Below are 18,210 nucleotides of genomic sequence, written 5' to 3' on the forward strand. Positions count from 1 at the left end.
TTTGTATTTTTAGTAGAGACAGGATCTCACCATGTTGGCCAGGCTGGTCTCGACCTCCTGACCTCAGGTGATCTGCCCACCTTGGCCCCCCGAAGTGCTGGAATTACAGGCATGAACCACACACCCAGCCTGTTCTCTGGCATAGTTTCTAGGAATGCACTTCAGCAATAACCAGGAACAGTCTGTACTTACAGACAGCTCCTTATCTCAACTGCTAATCATGGATTCCATTTCCTGGATAAACAGTGGTATCATCTCATGCCCTACTGCTTCTCTGCAGTTCTTTCACACTTTGCTGTGGTTTTTCTTTTCAGATGCCCTTAAACTATATTTAGGCCATTCTGGCACACACCCAACTATTTCCTCCAACCTTACATTTACCATTAAGTAGGTGGCCATGTGACCCGTCAGTACAGTTGCTCAGCATCACTGGAGGAGTGGACTGGTGATATGCAAAGTGCAAAAAATGGAAACTAACTTATCCAAGAGCTTCTAACATAAACAGAAATGCTAAGTAGATTCAAAGCAGAAATCGGTAAAACCATATATCCCTACGTGAAGCAAAACAGATTTTGAGATACATATAAGACAAGCCTGAACAGGAAGTTCAGATGACAATAACTGATTTACTAAGGGATTTTGGCAGATTTCTTACCCCTGAAGCCAGAACCACAGTGGGAGCACTAGGAAGCAGCTGGGGATGCCTGTCTTAGTCATTCTGGCTATAAATGCCTCAAAATCAAATGTGATGCTGTAGCATCATGATTCCTAAATCTGCTGCCTAAGCAGATGAACCAGCAGGGACACTTATTAAAATTAAAAACCCAGATTCCCAGGGATCTCAAGAAGATTCTGATTCATTAAGTTTGAGATGGTGGCCTAGGTAGCTATAAGCAGATGATTCTTATAACCAGGTAAGTCTGAGAAAGTAGTTAATAAACTTACAGATTTTAGAACCACCGATAACACTGAATTTTTTTTTTTTTTTTTTTTGAGATGGAGTTTTGCTCTTGTTCCCCAAACTGGAGTCCAATGGCAAGATCTCGTCTCACTGCAACCTCTGCCCGCTGGGTTCAAGCGATTCTCCTGCCTCAGCCTCCTGAGTAGCTGGGATTACAGTCACCCACCACCACGCCTAGCTAATTTTTTATATTTTTAGTAGAGACGGGGTTCACTATGTTGGCCAGACTGGTCTTGAACTCCTGACCTCAGGCGATCCACCCACCTTGACCTCCCAAAGTGCTGGAATTATAGGCGCGAGCCACTGCGACCAGCCCTCACTATGAATTTTTAACTTGATCCTAATCTCTACCTAATATCTAAAATCTTTGTCTATTTTGGGGGATTCTTCTCAAAACAATTCATTTTCCTTAGACAGGCAGGCTGGGTTTCAAGCTGAAAAACATCTATATAATAATCTTTTTTTTTTTTTGGAGACAGAGTTTCACTCTTGTTGCCCAGGCTGGAGGGCAATGCTGCGATCTCGGCTCACTGCAATTTCTACCTCCCGCGTTCAAACAATTCTCCTGCCTCAGCCTCCTGAGTAGTTGGGATTACAGGAGCCCGCCACCATGCCCAGCTAATTCTTGTATTTTTAGTAGAGACAGAGTTTCACCATGTTGACCTGGCTGGTCTTCAACGTCTGACCTCAGGTGATCCGCATGCCTCGGCCTCTCAGAATGCTGGGATTACAGGCATGAGCCACCACATCCGACCATTGTTTTTTGATTTTGAGACAGTATCCCTCTGTCACCCAGGCTGAAAAGCAGTGGCACAATCTTGGCTCACTGCAACCTCCTCCTCCTGGGTTCAAGTGATTCTCCTGCTTCAGCCTCCCAAGTAGCTGGGATTACAGGTGCACGCCACCCACCACACTCGGCTTTTATATTTTTAGTAGAGACGGGGTTTCACCACATTGGACAGGCTGGTCTCAAACTCCTGACCTCAAGTGATCCGCCTGCCTCAGACTCCCAAAGTGATGGGTGGCTCACACGTGTGAGCCACCGTGCCCAGCCCATATCTTAATAGTTTTAGAGTATACCCGCCAAAGGTTGAGATAATTTAACCCCGATATTCTAAAAGCATACCGAGGTTAGAGACAACTACTTTTCATTAGTTCTGGAATGGGGAACTTGGAGTTAGCAGGACTGAGTTTAAACACTTTGTCATTTATTAGCTGTAATGCTCCAAGGAAGCTGTTCAAACTCTGAGCCACAGTTTCCTCATTTGTAAAACAGGGGTGAAAATCCCCACCCTCCAGGGTTGTGTGTGGATTACAGATAATGTATAAATACAAGCAAAGCATACAAAAGCACTCAATATTGATTCCACAGTCATCTACCACACTGACGATGTTTTAGTCAATGACAGACTGCCCATGTAACAGTGGTCCCATAAGATTGTAACAGTGTATTTTTACAGTACCTTTTCTTTGTTAGATATGTTGAGATCCACAGATACTTATTGTCCTATTACAACTTCCTATAGTATTCAATAGTAACATGCCGAACAGGTTTACAGCCTACGAGCAATAGGCTACACCATACAACCTAGGTGTGTAGTTAGTTATTCTATCTAGATTTAAGTACACTGTGATGTTCACACAACAAAATCACCTAATGACACATGTCTCAGAATGTACCTCAGAATGATGATTAGGTGATGCATGGCTACATTTCAACTGATTGAGGAAAACATGGCTCTATGTGCTATTTCATTTTTTTATTTTCTATTTTTTTAAGACAGAGTCTCGCTGTCACCCAGGTTGGAGTGCGGTGGTGCGATCTTGGCCCACCACAACCTCTGTCTCCCAGGTTCAAGTGATTCTCCTGCTTCAGCCTCCTGAGCAGCTGAGATTACAGGCACGGGCCACCACGCCCAGCTAATTTTGTATTTTTAGTAGAGATGGGGTTTCTCCATGTTGGTCAGGCTGGTCTCAAACTCCTGACCTCAGGTAATCTGCCTGCCTCGTCCTCCCAAAGTGCTGGGATTATAGGCATGAGTGACCATGCCCGGCCTCTATGTGCTATTTTAAAATTCTCTCAATACATTAATTCTCCCATACCTCTAAATTATAAAAAAAATGAACTCTACAAAAAGCTAAGAATCATTAAACAGATAACAGCCCAAACATCAGAGGTATAAACTACAGCATTCTCCTATCAGAAATAAACAGGTCAACAGCGGACCCCTTTTAGAGATGAATCAAGTAGAAAGTTGTGTCCATGAGTCAGTTGCCTTCACTGCCAGAGACAGCAGTGTTCCCCTGCCTCTTGGAACATTCCTGCATCCTTTGTAATACATAACCCAGCTCTTGCCAATGATTACTACAGGAGTAGAAGAGTTTCACACCAATGGACTTGTTTTTCCAGCTGGGCTTTCACCCACAGGTTCTTACGGGATCAGCAACCCTGACACCCTGAATCTTTTCAGCACCTGTCAATTATTTAGGCAAACATCATCAATTATATGTGAACTTTCCCACCTCTACCCAACACAAACCTTGGAGGGCTGAACCTTTGTTGACTGGGCAATCCCTTCTCCAGTAGTTATGACCTGTTTCTGAGGGGACACAGCTATCATGTGACCCCCTTTCACAGTCACATACTGCGGGAGTGGTGACTGGCTGGCAGCTCCTGTTGCGGGCACGTGAGGTGCTTCACCAGGTTCCTGTTTGATGATCACCTTGCAACAAACATGATAATGACACTGAATAAACATCCATAGACATCCCATTTTATAAAGCTGCTAATATATGAATCTTTTCTGTTTGCAGGGATTAATGAATTGATGAAACTTGATCTGTAAAGAATGACTCCACCAGAAGGGTAAATACACATACTACTTAAACACAGTCCATACCAGTTATTAAAGGGACCAATAGTAGGATCTGAACTTGATTCTGTGCTCCTGTAATAACACAGTTACTTGTTTTAGAGACTGTGGCAAATGACAGCAGAGAGAAACACACACACTGTTTGTGCTCCATGAATTCCCATCTTGCTGGACTCCAAGGGCTGCCCTGAGGACATCATTAAATACATAGAAGCACATCGCAGAATGAGAAGCTGAGACCTACTAAAAAGTAACACATTGATAGGCCAGGCGAGGTGGCTCATGCCTGTAATCCCAGCACTTTGTGAGTTCGAGGTGGGAGGATCACAAGCTCAGGAGTTCGAGACCAGCCTGACCAACATGGTGAAATCCCATCTCCACTAAAAATACAAAATTAGCAGGGCGCGGTGGTGCGTGCCTGTAATCCCAGCAGCTCGGGAGGCTGAGGCAGGAGAATTGCTTGAACCCAGGAGGTGGAGGTTGCAGTGAGCTGACGCCGTGTCACTGCACTCCAGCCTGGGTGACAAAGTGAGACTCCATCTCCAAAAAAAAAAAGTAACATGTTGTAGGGGTGGTGTCAATCTACTCCAACATGCCACAGAAAGTACTATGACTTCTGGGATAATGTCCTAATACATACTTACTTTTGTGAAAGCTCCAAGTCCTCCTGTTATAGGTTTGGGGCTTTGAACCTTAGGGTGACTCCCAATTGGGCAAAGAGGTGGCATAGATGCAAACAAAGAATCCTCCTGCTGTGTGTGTAAAAATACATATTTTACAATCAGGATAAATGGGTGATTTCAGATCATCTAGTCACTTGTATTTAATACAAACCTGTGACATTCTCTAGCAATATAAAGAAACAAAAGACTGGCTGGGTGCTGTGGCTCACGCCTGTAATCCCAGAACTTTGGGAGGCCGAGGTAGGTGGATCACCTGAGGTTGGGAGTTCGAGACTAGCCTGACCAACATGGAGAAACTCCGTCTCTACTAAAAATACAAAAATTAGCCGGGTGTGGTGGCGCATGCCTGTAGTCCCAGCTACTCGGAAGGCTGAGGTAGGAGAATCGCTTGAACCCGGGAGGCGGAGGTTGTGGTGAGCTGAGATCACGCCACTGCACTCCAGCCTGGGCGACAAGAGCAAAACTCCACCTCAAAAAAAAAAAAAAAAAGAAAAGAAACAAAAGACAAAACAACCTAAAACTCCCTGGGGTCTTCCAGGCCTCTACACCTGCATTTTAACATTGCTTTAGAAACCAAATGCAAAGAAAAGCTGTAACCTGGAAACAATCTACTCATCTGTGTCCTACTGTACGCTGGAAAGACTTCTAACTTACTACCCCTAATATTTGGTTGACTTTATTGGTCTTCCCTGATAGCTGGTAAACCACTAAAGGACAGGGACTGTACTTAGTTTATTTTATATCCCTGGAGCCTAGGTACTAAATAAAGAAATGAAAGAAGCGGGCAGCTGCAATGTTTCAGTAAATACTCTCTTTTAATAGTACTCACAATTGATTTGTAAAATTTACTCAATGAACACCTAGAATACAAAGGAAAATTTTTCAATAAAAACTTAAAAAACAACCAAAAAAAACTTGAATAATTTGGCACAGGCAAAGACAACAAAAGTCAACATTCAAAACTTCTGTAGTTTCTCTTTAATTCTCAAACACAAAATGCAAATCTCAGAGGCAATCTGTCAAAATTCAGAAACAAAGAACACTTCTTGAAGGCTGTAGAGTAAAATGATCACCAAGAAACAATAAAAATTAAACCAGCAGAGTTAAGAGTTTCAAGATTACTATAATTCAGACATTCATATAACAGTGCCAACACACTGCACAGAATTTAGAGAACAGCCTCGCCCTGGAGCAGAAAATCATTCAGTATCATCATTACCGTCTAAATCAAAGAAATGCTGTGTCAGGCACTAGTCATTTGACTGGAACAGGTCAGATCATATTTGGAGTTGTAAATTTTAAAGGATTGCTTACCCAGAAAAAGGGGAGCAGGGGAGAGACTCTGTGGAGGTAAAAGGTTAACACACGGAAAAGGAAACACTGATGCGCCCCAACTTAGGATGGGGTTATGTCTGGATAAACCCATCATAAGGGGAAAACATCATAGGCCAAAAGTGCATTTTTGACTTCCCACATTTTCACTGTATAGTGGGTTTATCTGAATATAACTCCAGCGTAAGCTGAGGGCTCACTAAATGCATATTGCTTTTGCACTAGGGTAAAGTCAAAACGTTGTAAGTTGGGAGCCATTTGTATATTTACTTCTTGGTGGTGCAAATACAGAAAAGACAGGAATGTGCTGTCAAATGAATGTTTTTATATTTTTTAATTTTTTTTTTATGAGTTAAGGAGTGGAAAGTTTAAGAAGCAAAAGAAAGGGGAGCGGACAGCAGCTCTGTTGCAAGAGAAAGAGGTGTCCAAAAGGGAAGAGGTCAGATGAATATTTTTGTAAGGAAATATTTTTAACAAACTATTCAAATAAATAAGAAAATGAATAATCTTATCACAGTAAGTTTTCAAATTGATACTGGGTGACTATTTGACACAGGTGCTGTGAAGCATTTTTGACACTATGAAAAGATCCAAGTAAGGTAGTAAAGTCTGGAGTAGATCCAAGTAAGTTAGTAAAGTCTGGAGGTAGTAAAGTCTAGACACCTAACAGCTTGAAGATTCCATTTTATGAAATTTGCATCATCAACTGACACATTCTTGCTGAGGCTGAACATACTATGTTCAGAAACCGGCAAAGTGGCTGGGTGCAGCTCATGCCTGCAACTGCAGTACGTTGGTAGGCCAGGTGGGAGATCTCTTGAGGCCAGGAGTTCAATACAGCTTGGTTAATACAGGGAGCCCCCATCTCCATTTGAAAAGTTATTTTTTAAAAATGAAAAGAAAAAGAAGCTGGCAAAGTGTAATAACGCAGTAAGAACGTTACCTTGACAGCAGATGTTACAAAACTACTTCCATGAATTTTAGGAACAGGGGAACCTGTTCCTTGGGAGACCTGAGAAGCCGTGGAGATCTTGTTTGTAGGACTTCCTGAGAAGCAAGGCACAATTAAAAGTAAAATATAAACAAAGTAAAATTTACAAAATGTAATTTTAAAGCATTTCCACCATCCTCCCCTCTTTCCCACTATTTATTTTTCGTTTTTAAGGGTTGAAAAGTCATTGTTAAGGCTGAAACTAGCATGGAAAAAAACCCTTAAGGACCCATCCCCGTGAAGCTGATCTCATGCTCAACCTGAAGAAGGTAAGAAGCTGGTAAGGACATGCAGAAGAATAAGTAGTAAAGTCACTTGTTTTAGACTACTCCTTGTACAATAAAGAGTAGCATATTCTTGTATATTCTACTCCTTATACAATAAAAGACACTATAAAGTATTCTATTTCTATGCTCTACTCCTTATACAATGAAAGATACTATAACATAATGATACTGTTTAACAAATGTGCCAGAATACATGCATTCTGCTAGCTCCTTCAAAGTAGTTTCACCAGAAAGTTACGCCTATTCCAAAATGCTGCCAACATTATTATTATTTTTATTTTTTTTTTCATGCGACGAAGTCTCGCTCTGTCACCTGGATTGGAGCATAATGGTCTGACCTTGGCTCACTGCAACCTCCACCTACTGGGTTCAAGTGATTCTCCCACCGCAGCCTCCTCAGTAGCTGGGACGACAGGTGCACGCCACCACACCTGGCTCATTTTTGTATTTTTAGTAGAGACGGGTTTTGCTATGTTGGCCAGGCTGGCTTCAAACTCCTGACCTCAGGTGATCCGCCCACCTTGGCCTCCCAAAGTGCTGGGATTATGGGCATGAGCCACCGCGCCTGGCCAACATTAAACATTTTATACTCCATTTGTACAACTGCCTTTAGGGTCTGAAAAAAATTTAGTCATATTATCTATAGTCAACAAGACCCCAAATAGTATTTAATCATTTACTCCACTTACCAAACTTGCCTCCAAAGACTTCTGGCTGATTCCTAAAACCAAATGTCATGAAATGATACCTATTTGGCATCCCTAAGTATGTTCAAAAGATACTGGGTAAGCCTTGAATATAGTAATTTTTAAGGGCATTCCACAATTATAATCATTATTAAAGTTTAGCCTTTCCAAAAACAAAAACTGCTTGGAAAAGCCCAACATACATTCATGTGTCAAATCCAATAGGTTAAACAAACAACAACAACAAAAATCAGTCTCATTATCTTATAATTGTCCCTTTTATTTCATTTGTCTTCCATTCTTAATTAGAAGTGAAAGCTACACGGAAGTTTATAGTTAGGAGCTTGTGTTTAAATACAGGTTGAACGGGGCTGGGCGCGGTGGCTCACGCCTGTAAATCCAGCACTCTGGGAGGCTGAGGTGGGTGGATTGGAGTTTGATACCAGCCTGGCCAACATGGTGAAACCCTGTCTCTACTAAAAATACAAAAATTAGCTGGGCGTTGTGGCACACGCCTGTAATTCCAGCTACATGGGAGGCTGAGGCAGGAGAATCGCTTAAACCTGGGAGGTGGAGGCTGCAGTGAGCCGAGATCACACCACTGCACTCCAGCCTGGGTGAAAGAGCAATAGTCTGTCTCAATAAATAAATAAATTAATTAATAATAAATATAGGCTAACTGAAGGGAATAAATAAAATAATGTTAGGGAAAGCATTTCAAAAAAACCTAAAAAGCATGATACAGCTGCATAGGATTATAATGAGGAACACGGTGAATCCAAAGATGACTTCTTCCTATTAGAGTTCTCTTTAAAATTGAAGGTTTCAATTTCTCCTCCCACAACCAGAATGGGTCTTCTCTGAAGAAAATAGTATCACTTTTTTATTTGGGGAGAAATATATGTGGCCCACAATGTTAGCAAAAGCTTCTTTGGAAGAGGTAGTAACCACATTGCTTACAGTCCCCCAAAGAGTAAGTCTTCCAAATGAAAACAAAATCAACTGTTCTTTTAAGAACATTAATTACGGCTTATTTTGAATTTTTAGAAATTAAAAGAAAACTCAAGTAAATTCTAAAAAATGCACCTTTTACAGAGTAAATCTCCCCTCAGAGGAACAGTATTGGCTTTCCTTTTATGTATTCTCGCTTCTCGTTTACAGGAGATTTCATTCTCCAATTACATGGCTACCAAGTAACGGCAGGATTACTTTTTTAATAAAAGATCAGGCCGGGCGCGGTGGCTCAAGCCTGTAATCCCAGCACTTTGGGAGGCCGAGGTGGGCGGATCACGAGGTCAGGAGATCGAGACCATCCTGGCTAACATGGTGAAACCCCGTCTCTACTAAAAAATACAAAAAACTAGCCGGGTGAGGTGGAAGGCGCCTGTAGTCCCAGCTACTCGGGAGGCGGAGGCAGGAGAATGGCATAAATCCAGGAGGCGGAGCTTGCAGTGAGCTGAGATCCGGCCACTGCACTCCAGCCTGGGCAACAGAGCGAGACTCCGTCTCAAAAAAAAATAAAATAAAATAAAAAGATCAAACCCTTTGGATTGTACAAATATTGATCACATACACACCTGTACTGGGAGTGCTGGCTCCAATCATCTGCCCCGACTGCTTGTCCATGATAACATAAGGATTATTAATAACAGAGCCGGCAGTGCCTTGCTTCACGTGAACTGGAGTGGAAGTCGGGGTTCGAGGCAATGGTGATGGGCTTGGAGTTGATATTGGGGAACCTTATTAATTAAAAAGGGAGAACAGAAACAAAATACACATATTCAACTCATGTAAGATGTCGAGGACAAGGAAGAAGGTCAGTGCCACCAGGACAAAGGTAACACATTGGGAAAATAAAATGGAACTGCATGCTCCCAGTACTGAGCAGCAACAGGGGTATAGGGGAGGCAGAGGATGTATGCTTCATGCTCTGCATCCTTATCCTTGGACCAACAGCATCAGCATCACTGAGGAAACTGTAAGAAACAGATTTTATGGTCCCATCCTTGACCGACTGAACATAAATCTGCACTTCAACAAGATCTCCTGGTATGCACATTACAGTTGAGAAAGCAGTGCTTTACACAGCAATGCAAAACTGCTGAATCTTTTTTTTAACTGCTGAATCTTGATATGATAAATCTTTTAACACCACAGGCAGGCTGTTATAGTACTGGTTATACCTGAAGACACTAAAATTAGGGAGAAAATTAGTAAGTGCCAGGCACGGTGGCTCATGCCAGTAATCCCAGCACTTTGGGAGGCTGAGGTGGGTGGATCACCTGAGGCTGTGAGTCCAAGACCAGCTTGACTAACATGGAGAAACACTGTCTCTACTAAAAATACAAAATTAGCTGTGTGTGGTAGTGCATGCCAGTAATCCCAGCTACTCGGGAGGTTGAGGCAGGAGAATCCCTTGAACCCAGGTGGCGGAGGTTACAGTGAGGCGAAATCACACCATTGCCCTCCAGCCTGGGCAACAAGAAAGAAAGAGGAAAGAAAGAGAAAAGGGAGGGAGGGAAGGAAGGGAGGGAGGGAGAGAGGGAGGAAGGAAGGACATTAGTAAGTAAATAGCTAGATTTAAGAAACTTGTGTCTTGTTTTGAATAGGAAAATATGAAATTCACCTACCCAGAGCAAAAGTCTCTGTCAATACTATGTCACAGCCATAATCCAGAAAGATTTGTGTTCCCGCAAAATACTCTCAAAAGTTACTGACAGTTAAACATCCTCTACTGTCTTTTATTGATCAAACTTATCATCCATGAACTTCTCTAAACTTCAAATCAATTTATATGTTTGGCGTATTCTACCTCTGAAGTAGTAAATTCCAAAATTTTCCTACCTGGTAGGTAAAATTGCCTATCAATGGCAGGGAGCGGTGGCTCCCACCTGTAATCCCAGCACTTTGGGAGGCCGAGGTGGGTGGATCCACTGAGGTCAGGAATTCAAGACCAGCCTGGCCAATATGGTGAAACCCCATCTCTACTAAAAATACAAAATTAGCCGGGAGTGGTGGTGTGTGCCTGTAGTCCCAGCAACTCAGGAGGCTGAGGTAGGGGAATCCCTTGAACCCGAGAGGCGGAGGTTGCAGTGAGCCAAGATTGTGCCATTGCACTCCAGCCTGGGTGACAAGAGTGAAACTCCATCTCAAAAAAAAAACAAAAACAAAAACAAAAAAAGTTGCCTACCAATTAGAAGCTATTTATCTCTCATCAATTTCAAAGATTTGGATCATATTTCTGCTTAGCTGTCTACTTATAACACCAAACATTCCCTTTTCCCCCCTTCATTTAAGTATTGTACAGAAGTCCTCACACTTCCTGGATATTTTCAATTGCCTTTTAACAAATATGTTTTGTTCTAAGGTGGAACAGTCAAAACCATAAAGTATATATTCCTACTAAATTTTACTTAACATAATGTGAAACTGTCACAAGACAAAGGATAATCCAACCTTAGTGAAAAAGACAACTCGGAATTACCTCCTGACAATAGGAATGAGTAATTTTCTAATGTGGTTACAGAGAGAATAAAGCATTTCAATTCCCACCCAATTCTAACCCTTAAAGCTTAACTCCACGCCAAAGGCCTCTAAACTTTTTCTATTACTAGTCACTGTGGTTTCCATGTATATAATCCCCAAACATGATTCCTACACTGTAGTTTCAGCCATATTTGCTAGCAAACATTTTACCTCTGGTGATTCTAGGAGACAAAAATTTGACCATTTCGGTTTCATTTATTTCCTCCATTCATTTCCATATGAATGAGCTTTGTTTTTGCCTTGTGACAGTTTTGCAATCAACAGCGATAGACTTCCTTTTGTTAAAGAAACACTGCTTAGAAAAACTTGAGAGAAAAAAAGCCACAGTATTTTGTTTTGTTGTTCCAACAATTTTAACATCCAGTCAACTCCACATACACTGTCTTCCACACATCTGCATACCTGACACAATCTTGCAGCTCATGGTGATGGGCTGGAAGGACTTTCCAGGTGACTCAGGATTAGGAACCTGACTTTGTGGCACAATTTTGCAGCTTGATGCTATTGGCTGGAAAGCTGAATTGCCATGAGAACAAAAAGTAACTTTCTGGGATGTTGTCATTTTGGTGGGTGTTCTTTCCAATGAAGACGGCAAAGAATAAAACGGAGCGTGTCGTTCAGCTTCAGTGCCAGCTGGGAATCCTGCTTGAGATGAAAGGCAAATGGCAAGTCATCAATCGCTTTGAAATAAAACCTTACCATTGTGGAAAAAGAATAAAAATGCATTATTTCAACACCCATTTTAAACCATGTACTGGTAGCAAAATAAATACAATCAATTATCCCTTCATATTTTTGGTGAAAAATATACATGCTTAGAATAATGTTTAAAGTGCTTTTTTAAAGAAACTTGAAAACATTATTAACTATAAACCATATATAACATAAAAAGAACACAAGTCCTTATGTTCCTCCATTTTTTAATATATAAACTGAAAAACTCTTTAGAGAAGAAAAAAATCTTAAAAAGAAAGCATTCATGAAATCTAATGAATGATATCCTCCTATCTTATTTATTTATTTATTTATTTATTTATTTTTGAGACATCATTTCACTCATCACCCAGGCTAGAGTGCAATGGTGTGATCTCCGCTCACTGCAACCGCCGCCTCCCAGGTTCAAGCGATTCTCAAGCCTCCCTCAGCCTCCTGAGTAGCTGGGATTACAGGTATGCACCACCATGTCTGGCTAATTTCTGTATTTTTAGTAGAGACAGGGTTTCACCATGTTGGGCAGGCTGGTCTTGAGCTCCTGACCTCAGGTGATCCGCCAGTCTCAGCCTCCCAAAAGGCTGGGAATTACAGGCATGAGCCACCACGCCCAGGCCCTCTCCTATCTTATAAATGCCCATAAAAAAGATGCAATTGAAATCTAAAGAGGAATAAAGTTGAGATTTTATAATACTAACATCACATTAAAATATAAGCTTAAAATACAAGCTTAGAAATAAAACATTTAAGATCAATTTTATATAATTTATGCTTATATATGGGCACATTTAAATATATATACACTTACATATTTGTTAAATTTAAAAATGGCATGGTCAAAATACACTGTTGGTGATGAATCTTTTTTTAAGTAAAATCAGGTACTTAATATTCAAGTTTCTTGCTCACACAATCAGAAGCTGAACTATAAAGTCCTCCTGTAATACATTAGAAGGAATTATCAAGTGATAAAAATCTGTTTTAGGCCAGACGTGATGGGTCATGCCTGTAATCCCAGCACGTTGGGAGGCTGAGGTGGGTGGATCGCCTGAGGTCATGAGTTCGAGACCAGTCTGGCCAACATGGTGAAAATCCATCTCTACTAAAAATACAAAAATTAGCCGAGCGCAGTGGTGGGCACCTGTAATCCTAGCTACTAGGGAGGCTGAGGCAGGAGAATTGCTTGAATCCAGGAGATGGAGGTTGCCATGAGGTGAGATCACACCACTGCACTCCAGCCTGGGTGACAGAGCAAGACTCCATCTCAAAATAAAATAAAATAAATTTAAAAATCTAATGTTTTTTTAGTGGTTTTTACATTTTAGAAAATATCAGTAGAACTTCACGGAAATTTTTTTTTTTTTTTGAGATGGAGTCTCGCTCTGTCGCCCAGGCTGGAGCACAGTGGTCTCATCTCAGCTCACTGCAAGCTCCACCTTCCAGCTTCACGCCATTCTCCTGCCTCAGCCTCCCTAGTAGCTGGGAATATAGGCGCCCGCCATCACACCTAGCTAAGTTTTTGTATTTTTAGTAGAGACGGGGTTTCACTGTGTTACTCAGGATGGTCTTAATCTCCTGACCTCGTGATCCGCCCGCCTTGGCCTCCCAAAGTGCTGGGATTACAGGTGTGAACCACCGAGCCCAGCCGGAAAAATATTTTTGACAAGGGTGGAGATTTGGCTTTCATAACAGAACTGTGCAGTAGAGGGAGCATGGTCTGTTTATGGCAAAGTTATTTTCCATATACTACAGGTCTCCGAAAGCAGCAAATGGGAAAGGAATGAATGCCTCAGAACAACTCTATGCAAAGAAAACTGCTGTATTACCTTTCTCCACAGAGGTATCGGGTACTGGCTCGTGTGACTGCTTTATTGGTGAAGAAGCTTTCACTGGGGCTGGAATGGTCAAAGGCAAAGATGGAGGGGCATCAGAGATATCAGACTCCGAGGACTGAGGATATATATAGTCTTCTCCCAGAGAATGGCGATGGAGTTCAACATCTACTACCTAGACAATTGGGCAACAATCAGGCTCATGAGTCCATCATCAAGGTCACAGAAAGCTCAAGTCCTGTCTAAGAATGTGATCTCAGGGATGTGAGAGATAACTTCTAATCACACTTCAAAGGCAATTTCAATCTGAGGACCTAAAGGATTTATTCTAGAAGGTAATCGAATCTGGTTTAACAGATACATACCTCAGTGAAAATCTAATCTGGTTTAACATACAAATCTCAGTGAAATCACTCACAAATTGGGGCTTTTTGATTTTGCTGTTGCTACTCCTTACAACACTATTGCTCCAAATCTTTGCATGGCTGCCTTTCTCACCAGCAGGACTCAATGAAGTACACCACCTCAGAGAGACCATGCCTAATCACCTAAGCATGAGCTACTTCCTTATCCCCCAGCTACTCTTATCTTCACAGCACTTATTTGTAACTGAAGTAATTTTATTTGCTTCTATGTTTACTGTCTACCCTCCCCATTTTCAATGCCACATTTAGAAAATGTCAGTAGAACTTCATGGAAATTTTTTTTTTTTGAGACGGAGTCTCGCTCTGTCGCCCAGGCTGGAGTGCAGTGGTGTCATCTCAGCTCACTGCAAGCTCCACCTCCCGGGTTCAAGCCATTCTCCTGCCTCAGCCTCCCTAGTAGCTGGGACTACAGGTGCCCACCATCATGCCCAGCTAAGAATTTGACTCTTTGAAGGAAGAAGCTTCCGTGTTCATTTCTGTATTCCCAGCACTTGGACCAGTGCTCAGTAAGTACCCTCTGATATAATATAGCAGATTTCTCTAGACAGAGTAAGATTTAATTAGTGAACTCTGATTAAATGGCTATTGCTGATATTATATCATGAAAACAAAAAAAGGGGGAGAAGGTGAAGAACAAAGTTGGAGGTTTCAGACTCCTGATTTTAAAATTTATTGCAAAGCTAAAGTAATCAAAACAGTATGCTGCTGGCACAAAGACAGACATACAGACCAATGGAATAGAATAAATCCTCACATATATGGTCAAATTATCTCTGACAAGGGTCGCAAGACCATTCAGTGGGGGAAAAGACAGTATTTTCAGCAAATGGTGCTAGGAAAACTGGATATCCACATGCCAAAGAATGCAATTAGACCCTTACCTTACACTATATACCAAAATTAACCCAAAAGGGATCAAAGAATGAAACATAAAAGCTAAAACAATAAAACTCCTAGAAGAAAATATAAGGGAAAAGCTTCATGACACTGAATTTGGTAATGGTTTATTGGGTATGACACCAAAAGCACAGGCAACAAAAGAAAAAACAGACAAATGGGACATCAACTTAAAAACTCCTGTGCATCAAAAGACACAATCAACAGAGTGAAAAGGCAAAAATATATCATGGAATGGAAGTAAATATTTGCAAATCATCTGTCTGGTAAGGGGTTACTATCCAGAATATATGAATAACTCCTGTGACCCAGCAACAACAAAAACCAAACCACCTAATTAAAAAATGGGCAAAGAGGCCGGGCACAGTGGCTCACGCCTGTAATCCCAGCACTTTGGGAGGCCAGGGCTGGCGGATCACGAGGTCAGGAGATCGAGACCATCCTGGCTAACACAGTGAAACCCCGTCTCCAATAAAAATACAAAAAATTAGCTGGGCATGGTGGCGGGCGCCTGTAGTCCCAACTACTCGGGAGGCTGAGGCAGGAGAATGGCGTGAATCCGGGAGGCGGAGCTTGCAGTGAGCCGAGATCGTACCACTGCACTCCAGCCTGGGCGATAGAGCGAGACTCCGTCTCAAAAAAAAAGGGCAAAGACATTTTCTGAACGTCTTTGAATAGACATTTCTCCAAAGAAGATAAACACATGGCCACCAAGCACGTGAAGGGATCCTTAACATCACTAATGATTAGAGAAACACAGATCAAAACCACAAGATACCACGTCACAACCATTAGAATAACTACCATAAATTAAAATACAAACAAATTGACAAATGCTGGTGAAGACGTGGAGAAACTCGAATACGTGTGCACTGCTGGTGGGAATGTAAAATGGTGCAGCCGCCACGAAAAATATAGCAGTGGTTCCTTTAAAAATAGAATTACCATAGGATCCAGCCAATTCCATTTCTGGGTATATATCCAAAAGAATTGAAAGCAAGGATTTGAATAGATACCTGTACACCTACGTTCATAGCAGCACTATTAACAACAGCCAAAAGATGGAAGCAACCCAAGTGTCCGTCAACAGATGAACAGATAAACAAAATGTGGTCTATACATACAATGCAAATATCATGCAGCCTAAAACAGGAAGAGGGGCTGGGCACAATGGCTCATGCCTATAATCCCAACATTTTCGGGGGCCAAGGCAGGAGGATGGCTTGAGCCCAGGAGTTCAAGACAAGCCTAGACAACACAGTGAGACCCGGTCTCTACAAAAAATAAACAAGTAAGTAAATAAATTAGCTGGTCATGGTGGCACACGCCTATAGTCCCAGCTACCTGACAGGTTAAGGACAGATTACTTGAGCCCAGGAGTTCAAAGCTGCAGTGAGCCATGAATGCACTCCAGGCTGGGTGAGAGAGCATAAATAAATAAATAAATAAATAAATATAAATTTTAAAAAAGGAAGGAAATTCTGACACATGCTACAACACGGATGAAATCTGAGGACATTATGCAAAGTGAAATAAGGCAATCCCAAACGGACACATACGGTATGATTCCACTTATATGAGGTACCCTAGAGTAGTCAGATTCACAGAGACAGAAAGCAGAGCAGCAGTTGCCAGTGCTGGGGGGCAGGAGCAGTGGGTAGTCATCGTTTAATGGGTACAGAGTTTCAGCTCTGCAAGATGAAAACAATTCTAAAGATGGACTATGGTCACGGCTGCACAATAACGTGAATGCCCTTAATGCCACTAGACCGTACACTGAAAAATGAATAAGACAGTAAATTTTGTGTTACGTGTTTTTTAACCACAATTTTAAAACAATATATGAACCAAAGCTGGGTGCAGTGGCTCATGCCTGTAATCCCAGTGCTTTGGGATGCTGAGGTGGGAGGATTGCTTGAAGCCAGGAATTCTAGACCAGCCTATGAACATAGTAAGACACTCTCTCTATAAAAAAATGTAAACATTAGCTGGGCTTGGTAGTGCAGGTGTACAGTCCTAGCTACTTGGGAGGCTGAGGTGGGAGAATGACTGGAGTCTAGGAATTCAAGGTTGCAGTTAGCCATGATGTTACTGTACTCCAGCGGAGACCCTGTCTCAACTAAAAAAAGAGAAGAGAAAAAGAAAAGGAAAAAAGAAGAGAAGAGAAGAAAAGAGAAGAGAAGAGACGAGACGAGACAGGGAAGAGGAAGAAGAAGAGGAAGAGGAAAGAAAGAAAAGAAAAGAAAAGAGAAAAGGAGAAAGCTTGGTGCGGTGTCTCACGCCTGTAATCCCAGCACTTTGGGAGGCCGAGGTGGGTGGATCACCTGAGGTCAGGCAGTTTGAGCACAGTCAGCAGATCAAGAGCAGCCTGACCAACACAGTGAAACCGTCTATACTATGAAAACAAAAATTAGCTGGGCGTGGCGGTGGGCGCTTGTAGTCCCAGCTACTCGGGAGGCTGAGGCAGGAGAATAGCTTGAACCCGGGAGGCGGAGGTTGCAGTGAGCCAAGATCGCGCCACTGCACTCCAGCCTGGGCAACAGAGCATCACTTCCTCTCAAAAAACAAAAAAATAGGAGGGGAAAGGGAGGGGAGGAGAAGGAGAAGGGGAAAGGGAAGGGAAGAGGAGGGGAGGGTTTGCTGCGCCCCCACCCAAATCTCATCTCAAATTGTAATTCCCATGTGTTGGAGGAAGGGCCTGGTGGGAGGTGATTGAATAATGAGGCATATTTCCCCCTTGCTGTTCTCATGATAGTGAGTTCTCACGAGATCTGATGGTTGAAGTGCGTGGCACACCCCACTTCACGCTCTCTCTCTTGCTGCCATGAGAAGGTGTTTGCTTCCCCTTTGCCCTTCCACCATGATTGTAAGTTTCCTGAGGCCCCCTAGCCACATGTTTCCTGGTAAGCCTGTGGAACTATGAGTCTATTAAACCTTTTTTCTTCATAGATTACCCAGTCTTCGGTAGTTATTTATAACAGTGTGA

General features: G+C 42.1%; 1 protein-coding gene across 7 annotated transcripts in view; it reads right to left on the reverse strand.

The window, feature by feature from the left end:
• YEATS2 (YEATS domain containing 2) overlaps window positions 1-18,210 on the reverse strand; it is a 109,870-nt gene that overhangs the window by 43,177 nt on the left and 48,483 nt on the right. For 4 of the 7 annotated variants that reach the window (XM_009201271.3, XM_021934609.2, XM_021934610.2 and 1 more), the window contains exons 10-15: window positions 13,897-14,077; window positions 11,762-12,004; window positions 9,391-9,552; window positions 6,793-6,896; window positions 4,479-4,586; window positions 3,502-3,684 (exon numbers count right to left, since the gene is read on the reverse strand). In XM_009201271.3, coding sequence (XP_009199535.1) covers window positions 3,502-3,684; window positions 4,479-4,586; window positions 6,793-6,896; window positions 9,391-9,552; window positions 11,762-12,004; window positions 13,897-14,077 — 981 coding nt within the window. The remainder of the gene's footprint in view (window positions 1-3,501; window positions 3,685-4,478; window positions 4,587-6,792; window positions 6,897-9,390; window positions 9,553-11,761; window positions 12,005-13,896; window positions 14,078-18,210) is intronic. The other 3 variants (XM_021934613.2, XM_021934612.2, XM_021934614.2) reach the window with 1 other exon arrangement.

Source organism: Papio anubis, chromosome 2, assembly GCF_008728515.1.
Source record: "Papio anubis isolate 15944 chromosome 2, Panubis1.0, whole genome shotgun sequence".
NCBI lineage: Eukaryota > Metazoa > Chordata > Mammalia > Primates > Cercopithecidae > Papio > Papio anubis.